The following is a 12,040-nucleotide window of genomic DNA, read 5'->3' on the forward strand; positions in this document are numbered from 1 at the left end:
CTGTCTTACCACCACGCCACTTGTCGGAGATGTTCTGGAGTATCGTGACCGGGATGCAGAAGAAGGCGATGAGCAGATCACTGAGCGCCAGGGAGCAGATGAAGATGTTGGTGACGGTGCGCATGGCCTTGCTGCGGGTCACCACATAGACCACCAGAGAGTTGCCAAAGAGCGCCAGGGCAAAAATGAGTGCTCCCGCCAGCGCAAAGGCCAGTTTAGCGCGCGCGGGCAGCTCTGGAGTGTAGACCAGCGGCCGCAGCCCATAGCGGTGAATGAACTGCTCCCGAGTCAGGTTGTGCGCGCTCAGCAGCTGGGAGAACTGCTCCGCGGTGATGTTGAGCGCCTGCATGCCGAGCCTGCGCTGCCTGCTCTGGCTGATCCAAGTCTAAGTCTCTGACAGAGCAGAGCTTAGGCGGAGTGAGGCGGTGCCCAGACATAACACACCAGCGGGAGCAGGGGGCGGGGCCAGGCAATCTCGCCCACGAGGGTTTGAAGTTCACAAAAGTTCTGCGATGCGCGGGAAGGTCTGAGCCCGGTGCCCCTGACTTTGCGGTCTCTGGGCACTGCCCAGCTAGTAGTCAGCTTGCATCCTCAGGTCTGGAGAGCCGCCTGGGGCTGGAGAGGGTGGGCGGAGCCCTCCATCCACCTGCTGCTGTCAGATCCTCTTAGCTCTTGGTCTTGTTAGATTGAAACTGGAGATTTGAATTTTCCACTTCTCATCGAGTCTCCTCATGAGAACTAAGGTGAGCCACATATACCCAAAGCAATGAAAACAAATTATGCAAGAGGAAGTTGCAATGATAGCGGAGTGGTCCCTGATATCCTTCACTCCACTTAACTCCACTGTGTCTTAATATTCAGCAACACAGATCCAGGAACTTGTCAACGTGTGTGTGTGTGTGTGTGTGTGTGTGTGTGTGTGTGTGTGTGTGTGTGTGTGTGTGTGTGTTTGTGTGTTCTAGCCTTAGCGACCACTGACCTTCCCATCCAAAGTCACGCTCTACTGACCCCTACCTGTTTATTTAGCGATTGGCCAATTGCTGGGTATTTCGGTCATTTCAGGTGTTGTTAGATTACCTAAGAAACTGCTACGGATGACTTGTATATTTAATTTGTAAGCAGACCCCCGAGGTATTTCCCAAAGGTTCAGTTCCATTTCACATTTCTATTGACAATGAGTGAGCTTGAATTTTACTCACATCCTTGCCAGCCTTTGGTTTTGTTAGTATTTATTATTTATTTGTGTGTGTGTGTGTGTGTGTGTGTGTGTGTGTGTGTGTGTGTTTCCTGCACGTGACCATGCATGTATGAGGAGGCCAAAGCAAAAGTAATCGGTTTCTCTATCACTCTTTGACTTAATGACTTGAGACAGGGTCTCTGCTGACCCCTAAGGTTGCTGTGCTGGGTAGGCTGACTGGCAATCAAGCTCTTGGGATCCCAAGGAGGGGTGGTACGCCTGAAACCACAGCATGGGGGTAGCATGGGGGTGGGGTGTCGTACCCAGGCACGCCCAGCTGCTTATGTAGATGCCGTGGTTTTAAACTCTGGTCCTCATGATCGCACAGCAAGCTCTCTAACCCATACAGCTGTCTCCTCAACCCCATCAAAGTGTATAGCTAACATTCTAGCTGTGCCAACAGATGTGTAGTGATGTCAGTGGGGTCATTTGCACTTTCCAAGGGCTCAGTGACACCGAGTTTTCTTGTACTACTATCTCCTCCAGAGAAATGTTTGCACATGATTTGCCTATTTTCTAATTGAACTATTTATATGCGTTTGGGGGCTCATTTAGATTCTAGATTCAAGTTCTTTCTCACGAACGTGGTTTGCAAATATTTTCTTATAGTTTGTGGCTTAGCTATTTTCTTACCAGTATCTTTCCCAGAATGAAACTTTAAATTTTATTGTGTTAATTTTGCTTTGACTTTTGTAGTCTATATCTAGTTATTCATTTTGTTCTTTGTTTTCTACTGATTAACTTTTAAATTTAGCATATCGAGAATGGGTTTCATTATGGAATTTTCATAAACATCTGTCTTCATATTTTTTCTAATTCACTCCCCTCCATCATTGCCTTCCTACATCCCTCACTCTTTTGTCTCTTCCTATCCACAGAGATCCCCTTCTGCTTCCATGTCGCATGAATTTCATTAGCTTCTTTACTCTCCCCAACTCTGAAGATCTCTGTTGCCCTCTGCCTTCTACTATCATGACCCCCACACATATTCACACACCACACACACACACACACACCACACACACACACCACACACACACCACACACACACACACACACACACACACACACACACACACACACACACACACACACACACATACACACACTCCTGTGTATGGAGGGAAACATTCAGTACTTCTGAGTCTGGATTATTTTGTTTAGCAAGATCTCCTGTTCTGTTCATTTTCCTGAATTTTCATTTTCTTTTTCTTTTCTCTTTATGGTTAGAAAAACTCCATTTGTGGATTTGTATTCGTTCCAGCCAAGGATACGTTTTTCCTTATTCATTCATCTATTGATGACCATTTAGGTTGGTCCCTGAATTTTTTGTTTTGTTTTGTTTTTTCCACTTAATTTCTATCTTCATGAGTTCATTGTTAGTGTACGGAAAGGCTGCTGATTTAGGTAAGTCAGTTTTGTATCCTGCTACTTTGCTGAAAGTGTGTATCAGACTAAGAGTTTCCTAGTGGAGTTGTTAGGTTGTTTTAAGGATCCTGCCATCTGCAAAAAGCAGTATTTGGACTTCGAACTTCTCATTTGCATCCTTTTTATTTCTTTTTCTTGTCTTGTTGTTCTAGCTAAGATTTTGAACACACTTAACACTCTTTTACCTAAAATGACAATTCTCCTCAGTGCTCCCCAAAACCTCTCATGAAGGTGTCTTCCAAGTGAGTTGGAGATGTGGAAGCAATCCCAGCACTTAAATCTGTAAGTTAGAGGACCTACCTTTGTGTTTTCAAAGGCTCCTGGGTTTTCATCAAGCTGCCATCAATATGGGGGTTTTCACCTGTACTTGGAGACCTACTTTAAATTCAGTTGGCATTTACTCCACATATCCTATAGATTTTTGCCTTATGAATACACATGTTGAAGTGGCATGTAGTCATCATTGTGTGTTGTCTCTCTGTGCCAATGACTGACTTGTTTTAAGGGTCACTCTCCAAATAATGATGCAAGTATCCTGACTTCTTTTGATTAGTGTTTTTCTGGCAAGTCTTTTCCACTCTTTTACTTTGAACATAAATTATTATTATAGTTTTAAGTGAGTTTCTTTCTTTCTTTCTCCCTTCCTTCCTTCCTTTCTTTCTTTCTTTTTGAAACAAAGGTTGCATTTTTAAATATAAAGTGTATACATACTCAGAATCAAGTGTGGATGTAAGAGAAGTACATTATAGATGTTAGATGGTAGGGTTTTTTTGTTTTTGTTTGTTTGTTTGTTTGTTTTGGGGGAAGAGGAGAGGTGGAGGAAGGGCTGGGAGGAGAGAGGTGAAAAGAGAGGAGAAACTGTGGTTAGGATGTAAAAACAAACAATAAATAGATAAATAAATTGAGTTTCTCATATACAGCATACTTTTGGATCATGACTGGTTTTTTTTTTTTTTTGCTCCAGCCTGTGAATCTCTGTTTTTTGATAATACATTTACATTTAATGTGATTACTGATAAATCAGGATTTCAGTATATACATTGTTTTCTCATTAATTTATCTTATTTCTTTTCTCCATCTGCCTTTGAGTTATATAAACATTTTAACAACTTACTTAGGTTTAATCTTTAGTAGTTTATTTATTTTGTGTGTTTCTTTACATGCCCTTAGGGCTGAGTTCTCTCGGTTATTTTATTATCTGTAGCTAATTTACCACAGTCTACTGGTGCCAATATTTGCCCAGTTGAATCAAGTGTAGTTATCTTACCTCTTTTTCTGTCCCCTTAATCTTGTCTAAATTTATTATCTTAAATACTGCCTCTACATTTAGAATAATAACGGTCATTGTTTTAACTTTATCTTCAACTGTTAAAAATAAATCAGGAATATAATGGTCATTGTTTTAACTTTATCTTCAACCGTTAAAAATAATTCAGGGATGGCCGGAGGAAAGTCTAGTGTGTTTACTCATGCATTATTCTCTCCTGTTCTTTCTTTTTTACTGATGCTCCTTCCTGATAATTCCTTTTCCGTAATTCTCTCTGACTTTATAGGGTATCCTTTTTGAGATGCAGACAACAAAATCTTTTTTTCTTTACCAGGTAATGTCTTGATTTTCCTTTTATCACTGAAGAACATTTTCAGTCTATATAAAATTCTGAAAGATTTGTTGGTTTTTGTTGTTTGTTTTTAGTTATTTTCTTTTCCAAATCTTGAAAAATAACCACAACTTTGTCTTGTCTTCCACGGTCTCTAAAGTGAAATCTATTGCCATTCAAATGGTTTCTTCCTAGATGCATAAGGTGCTATTTCTCTCTTGCTGTTATATCAAGACTTCTTTGTTACCTTTGATTTTTTTTCACATTATGGCAAATCTTTGGCTCATCCTTTGGCATCTTGAATTCTCAAGCTTGTCTTTTACCATATCTGGGAAAATTTAAAATCTTTATTTCTTGACACATGGTTTTAATCCTGCCTCATTCTTTCCTCTGGGATCTTTGTTGTTTTAAGACTACAGATTTTCCTCATTCTTGTCTGCTTGAAGGAAAGACTTAATCTAGGAGATGCTGACAGTTGAACAGAAGTTTATTTAGCAAACAGCAGTACACTCCAGAGGGCTTGGAGTAAGCTGACTCAAGGGTGGATAGGGGCAAGATAGTATGATTTTGTGTTTTTGTAAAAGTTTTTATTAATATTCATGAGGTGGGTGGTTATTCACGGGGTAAGGTGACTTTTAGTGTCTCCCAGGTCATGGTGGAACAGATCTCCCTCTCAGAGTACTTTTTTTTTTTATTTCTACACCTTTATTTCTCTGTATAAAGAGTAGGGAAAGGAATAAAATAAAAATGGCACAGTTGACACACACAAAAAAAACCACATGGTTGGGGGGTCGGAGAAAGGGTAGTGGTGGTAAGTAGATGGGTGAGGGGTCCCTATTACAGCAGCAGGAGCCAGTGACCTAGGATACTCCATCTCTCCCAATATGGGCAGGAACAACCAGCTCTTCCTTTCAGGCTGCTGCCCTGCCCCAACTTGCACTGCCCCAACCCCTTGGGAGGTGAACAGAGAAGTCTTCCCAGGCTACAGAGAGGAGGTACCGTGCTGGGGGAGGGGCCTGGGGTCAGACCATGCACAGGGAGTGACAGTCATTGGCCTCCACCACCTCCCTAAGGGAGGTACTTGGTGGAGGTTGGAGGGTAGACACCAGAGGCCAGCAATGGTTCTTCTTCCAGCATCAGGCAAGAGACAGAACAGTCAGAGCCTCCTGGGCAAAGTACTTGACATCCACATCTTGGTCTTGGGTCAGCTTCTCCAGGATGGGCTTGACTTCACTCTGCAGTGTACTGTTGTCAAGAATGGGTCCTATCTTCTGTAGGGATTTGGCCACATTGAAGCGGACATTGGCGACTGGGTCTCTAGCCATAGGAAGAACTGTGGGCAACATGTGCTTGGTGGTGATATCCTGCCCACAGACCTCAGACAGCACATTGATGCAGAAGAGTGTAGTCATGCGGTGCAGGTAGTTAGGGTCTCCAGACATAGTTAAGACCTTGGGGATGATAGTGGCATGAGCCCACTCCTTCCCGAACTTCTCCACTAGCTTCTTGAGGTTGCTGGTGGCAGCCTCGCTGATAGCATAGACATGATCCACCAGCCAGGCCATACACAAAGAGTTGAGTTTCTCGTCAAAAAATTCCACACCCAGCTGTCCAGCCAGCAGAGGCATGGCCAGCCGCACTCGCCACTTGGCATCCTCAGCCAGCTCCACAATGGCAGGGAGCAGAGACTGAGAGAGCTGCCGGATGCCAATCACCTCATTCACGCAGTCCAGGTTGGAGATGATGTCAGCCGCACTTCAGGACACTCATCCTTTAGCTGAGCCAAGAAGAGTGGCAAGAGGTGTTCAATGGTGTTGTCTTTGCCCAGAATGGGAGAGAGGCCCATGATGACTGAAGCCAGTGCTGACTTGACATGTTGGTTGGCATCTGACACGAGCTCCTTGATGCAGGGCAAGATCTGGGTCATGATCACATTCTCCCGGCAGTCAGCTGAGAGATTTTCACAGAACTCTTTGACCTTGTGGGAGGCTGCGGCCCTCACCTCGGCCTCACAGTCCTTCATCAGGTTCTGGAAGGCGGGTACCAGATCTGTCTTGGTGATCTCAGGCCCCACTGCTTTCTGGGGCTCTGTGAACTTGTCAGCCACCATATAGCATACACGCCAAGACTTATCCTCAGCAGCCTGGCGCAAGGTGGGCATCATTAAGGCCTCCAGGTCCTCCTGGGGCAGAAGCTGAGCAATGTTCACACATGCCTCCACTGCCAGCAGCCACACCGAGTCCTGCTCGTCAGAGGCCAGGTTAGAGAACATGGGAATGATCTCACTCTTGACATTGTCCAGCTCCAGCACCTTGGCAAACTCCCCCAGCTTGGAGGCTGCGGTCGTCGCACCATGGGGGTGTCATCTGAGCACAGGTTCCGGAAGTACTGTCGAAGTTCTGCCTTCACAGCACTGGATACTCAGGGGTAGCAGACCGAGAAGAGGCCGCAGGTCGAGGTGCGGGAGGTGAACCAGTCTCCACCCCTCAGCCGCTTCACCAGAGGCACAAAATGAGCCTCCAGGTCGGAAGGTGAGTGAGTGCTCGTGTGAGATGGCCCGTAAGGATTCTACCGCCTTGTCTGGCACCACTGTCTCTTCCACTGTGGCCAGTGACTCCAGGGGTGGCAGCAGGCAGTGCACATACTCAGGTCCTCCCACCAAAGTGGTGAAGGTTCCCAGTTGTTCGGCCAAGGCCAAGAGGACCTCATCTTCATCATAGATGGTGTCTGTAAGGAAGGGCAGGAGCTCACTTCTGGTCCGTTCAACCCCAAGGGCCAAGGCGATGGTGGAGAGCTTCTTGATACTATTGAGGCGAAGCTGAACGTCTTCATTGCGGAGTTCATCGATGAGCACCGCAATGGGGTAAAGTGAGTCATCGCCGTCGGCAGCTTTCCATCTTGGCTCCCTGGCGTCTGTGTCAGGCTGCGGCCAGCGCCGGGCGGAATCCAGCCTCAGAGTACTTTTTTTGCCGTGACAGTTTTGAACAGCCCATGGAAGGCATGGTCAAAACCACACTAAAAATGCTATTATAATTGAGTTGACGCCTTTTGAAGATGTGGACTTCTGGTGTTTTGAATGAGAATTGCCCTCATAGGCTCATATGATTGAATGTTTAGTCACCAGGGAAAGGAACACTTTGAAAGAATTAGAAAGATTAGGAGGTGTGGCCTTGTTGGAGAAAGCGTGTCACTGGGGATGGGTTTTGAAGTTTCAAAAGCCCATGCTATGCTCAGTTTCCCTCCCTCTCTTCCCCCCTCCCCTGTCTGAGGATCAGGATGTAAAACTCTCAGCTACTTTTACAGCACCATGTCTGCCTGCATGCTGCCATGCTCTGCGGCATGATGATAATGGACTATATTTCAGAAATAATTTCTGAAACTGTAAGGAAGCCCCCAGTTAAATGCTTTCTTTTATAAGAGTTGCCTTAGTCATGGCGTCTCTTCACAGCAATAGAATAACAGGACTTTTCATTAGTGCATTCATTAGTGTGGCAACTGGGAAAGCTGCCTTAGTGCCTGGGGCTTCTGATGTGCTGGAAGGAACCTAACTCCAGCTTCCAGGATGTTTAGCCACTAAGGGGCAGTCTGACCTTCAGGAGACAGACCTACCAATAGACTGGTATAGTCTCCTTGGTTCTCTTAGGTCTAACTTTCTGCCTGCTCAAATTCACCAAGACATGAAGGTCAGCTCTTTTCTTATAGTTACACCAGTACCTGAGTCTCTGTGTTCATTTTGGGGAGTGTGAAGGTCTATTTTCCCTGTTTTGTTTAGATTGAGTAACTCTGTACTTAAATGGTTCACTGGCTCCTGTTTTTTACTTCCTGGCGTTGACTTCATTTATTGATTTGTACATTTTGGTTATTCTGTTTTTCAATTCTGAAGTTTTTCAATTCTGTTTGATCTCCATTGTACTGTAGCTCACTACGGAGCTTAGACTAGAGTGGAATTCACCATGTAACCCAGTTAGGCCTTGAAGTTATGCCTTCCCATCTCATCTTCCCCAGTGGCAGCATGCCCTGCTAAAGCTTACTTTTGTTGTTTGTCTGTCCATCTTGGGAATTAACCCCAGGGCTCTGTATATGCTGGGCAAGTGTCCTACTGCTTTCCTAGGCCCCCAACCCCTTGGTTTTTCTTTATACCTTTTTTTTTTTTAACCTGGGACTTTCTGTTTGGCTTAAAGTATGTTTATTATCATTTGTTAATTTTTTTATGTGAAAAGAAAGGTTTTTAATAAATACATCAGAAGTTAGGAGTAACAGGCAGGTAAATGAGATGGCAATGATTTACAAATGTCTTTATTCAGGCTCTCTCCTAAGCAAATGTTTATAAATACACACTAAACATAATAAACAGTATTTTACAAGAGAATTTGACAAGAGAAATAAAAATAAATTAAAAGAAAACACAAAATGACAGTGTTGGTTGCTACATAACAATTTAAACAAGTACAAGTCTGAGATGCTTTGGGTTTAAATTAGTGTTTAAATTCCATCTTACAAACAAACTGTTCAGTTCCAAAGGCCCATCAAGTGCGATGCTTCCTGGAAAGGAAAGGCAAAAATCCAATGCATACATACACACACACACATACATACACACACACACACACACACACACACACACACACACACACACACACACACTCACACACACACACACACACACACACACACACACACACACACACACACATATATATATTTGTAAAATCAAAACTATACATTTGGACTGTTTCGGTATGTTGGCAGTAAGCAAATGTTGAAGATGAGGTGGGAAGATAATATACTAGTTGGAAACTATAAATGTAATATTGTTTATGCATAGAATTTAAATATTCTGAAATCTATTTCAAGGCTAGTGTGGGTACATCAAAACAGCAGAGTGAAACAAACCACGCAGAAGTGTGATCCTATGGCTTTCTGTATACTTCGGGGCAACAGACCCGGGCCAATATTTTGCAGCTTACCTACTTTCCTCTCTCCCAAATGTGGCTCATTTTATTACGTTTTGGAAATTTGAAATATTAGACTATGAGAGTTTAGTTCTAACTAATTTGGTTCTTGCAGTTTTTCTGACCTCTGCTGCTGTCTAGCTGGAGAAAGAAGAACAACACTCACTGCTGCTGAATAGGGGGAAGCCTAGCAACATAAGTCTTGGAGTTTACTCATTTGCCCAATTTCAATGGAAGCTTTCTTTTGTTTTGTTTTTGTTTGTCCCATTTCAAAGTGATGTCTTCAGATACTTGGAAATAGAAAATGAAATTTCATGTAAAATTATTCTCATCATATCCACCTCCCCACCAACATCATCACTGCCTTCAATCTTTAACAACCAAATATTAAGTGTTATAATTTACAGTGATTGATAAGAGTAAATTGTGTCCCCGATTCATATACTGAAGTGCACTTCTCACATAACTGTCTTGAGGGGTCTCTAGGAGGTAAAGTTGAGTGAGTTTTTATGGTGGGTCATAATGCATTAGGACTAGTCTTAGAACACCACAAGACTCTCTCTTCTCCTCCCCTTATTTCCCTCCCTGCACCAACAAAGGGGTGAAGGAGACACAGTGAGAAGTCACATATCTGCAAGCCAGCAAGCAAGTCACTGGGAACCCTGGTCTTGAACTTTTAACATCCAGAACTCAGAGAAAATAAGTGTCTATTGCTTAATCCATCCTGAACAGCATTTTGTTATGGCTGTCCAAGCATATTAACATATCTGCAGTTTTATGATTTTGATCCAATCCCTTCTTTGGTTAATAGTTATCCCATAGACCCATATATCTTATTTTTATTTTCTTTCAAGTAATATACTAGTTGGAAACTATAAATGTAATATTGTTTATGCATAGAATTTAAATATTCTGAAATCTATTTCTGACACCCTCATGCTGCATAGAAATGGATTTATCTACGCCTGGCCCCTACATCTACTCACATGTTATTATAAAACAAATGCCTCATATGTGAATGTATCTTTTTATTATTTAAAAAACTCTGAAGGAAGCTGACACCCTAAGGGTTGTAGCCCAACCTTGCTCCCTTACGTGAGTGATGACTCCCATCTGTGACCTCAATTCCTGGCTTGGGATGAAGGTTTGGGTCTGAAAGACGAGCTGTCAAATGATGGAGGAAGCACACAGGGAGAAGGACACACCTCTCTTTCTCTGGTCCTTGTGCTGGGATCAAGGAAGAGCAGCAGTGTAACTGCAACCCCAGTCCTACCCCTCAGTGATCTGGAAAGGTGCTAGTTAAAGTTCTCAGGAAAAACAAAACACCATCCTGGTTGTTTTAGTCAGGGTTTCTACTGCTGTGACCAAACGCTGTGACCAAAAGCAAATCTGGGAGAAAAGGGTTTATTTGGCATACACTTCCACTTCTCTGCTCATCATCGAAAGAAGTCAGGACAGGAGCTCAAACAGGGCAGGAACCTGGAGGCAGGAGCTGATGCAGGGACCATGGAGGGGTGCTGCTTATTAGCTTGTTCCCCATGGCTTGCTAAGCTTGCTTTCTCAAAGAACCCAGGACCACCAGGGCAAGGATGGCACCACCCACAACGGGCTGGGCCCTCCTCCATTGATCACTAATAAGAAAATGTGGATCTTATGGAGGTATTTTCTCAACTGAGGTTCCCTCCTATCAGATGACTCTAGCTTGTGTCAAGTTGACATAAAACTAACCAGGACACCGATGTTAAAAATTATATAAAATTATATAAGACTGACTAGAAGTTTATGATCGTAGAGAGTTGTAATGTTGCTGGTCCACAGGTAAGTTATCTTGAGCTGTTACTTCTGGTCCTCATTGCCCAACCACTGTCTGATTCAATATCCTGTGACTGTGAAGTAAAACCTTTAAAATGCATTCTTTTTTTTTTTTTGGTTTTTCGAGACAGGGTTTCTCTGTGTAGCTTTGCGCCTGTCCTGGAACTCACTTGGTAGCCCAGGCTGGCCTCGAACTCACAGAGATCCGCCTGGCTCTGCCTCCCGAGTGCTGGGATTAAAGGCGTGCGCCACCACCGCCCGGCTTAAAATGCATTCTTAAGAGAATACTAGTTTCCACCAATACAAACTGCAAATGGGGGTGACATTGTGTCCTCTCATTAATCGTGCTTGAAACTTTTTGTTTTTATTTTACTTATTTATTTAATGTGTGTGAGTCTTTTGCCTGCATGTTTATATGCGCATTATGTGTGTGCAGTTTTGAGGAGGTCAGAAAAAGGGCATCAGATCCCCTGGAACTAGAGTTACGAATTGTTGTGAGCCACCATGTGAGTGCTGGAATCCAAATTCAGGTCCTCTGCAAAAGCCACCAGAGCTCTTAATTACAGAGCCAACTTTCCAACTACATCAACCATGCTTTAGTTATGACTACTCACGAAGATCTTGTACTTTGCTGAAATGAAGGCATCACGATCAGAATGATTCACTTTTTTACCTCTCTCATTAAACTACCTTATTACTCAGTATATTTTAGATACAAAATTCCAGAATTTAGACTGGGAGAGTGCTGTTTTTAATCTCCCCAAAGGAACTCCATTCAGGGAGTATCTTTATCTTAGATCTAAATTCCTTGAGCCAAAACCCAATACAATTTGTACTAAAAATATGTTACTTGGGTGCAACCAATTAGATTACTGTGCTAATTGTACAGGCTGGAGAGATGGCTCAGAGGTTAAGAATATAGGCTGCTCTCAGGTTCTGGCTATTATGAATAAAACTGCTATGAACATAGTTGAGCAAGTGTCCTTGTGGTATGATTGGGTATTCCTTGGGTA

The 12,040-nt window shown here is 43.3% G+C and overlaps 2 protein-coding genes across 2 annotated transcripts in view; both read right to left on the reverse strand.

The window, feature by feature from the left end:
- The window catches only part of LOC128105289 (pyroglutamylated RF-amide peptide receptor), a 49,448-nt gene extending 48,851 nt beyond the window's left edge, over positions 1-597 (reverse strand). Inside the window, exon 1 of the mRNA XM_052730297.1 lies at positions 10-597. Coding sequence (XP_052586257.1) covers positions 10-349 — 340 coding nt within the window. The 5' untranslated portion in view covers positions 350-597. The remainder of the gene's footprint in view (positions 1-9) is intronic.
- A 4,374-nt stretch (positions 598-4,971) lies between these two features.
- LOC128105917 (serine/threonine-protein phosphatase 2A 65 kDa regulatory subunit A alpha isoform-like) overlaps positions 4,972-12,040 on the reverse strand; it is a 112,956-nt gene continuing 105,887 nt past the window's right edge. Inside the window, 4 exon segments of the mRNA XM_052731224.1 lie at positions 4,972-6,010; positions 6,013-6,606; positions 6,609-6,801; positions 6,803-7,223. Of these exon segments, the coding sequence (XP_052587184.1) occupies positions 5,400-6,010; positions 6,013-6,606; positions 6,609-6,801; positions 6,803-7,223 (1,819 nt within the window). The 3' untranslated portion in view covers positions 4,972-5,399.

This window comes from Peromyscus californicus, unplaced genomic scaffold (assembly GCF_007827085.1).
Source record: "Peromyscus californicus insignis strain IS unplaced genomic scaffold, ASM782708v3 Scaffold_9__1_contigs__length_137607984, whole genome shotgun sequence".
Classification (NCBI taxonomy): domain Eukaryota; kingdom Metazoa; phylum Chordata; class Mammalia; order Rodentia; family Cricetidae; genus Peromyscus; species Peromyscus californicus.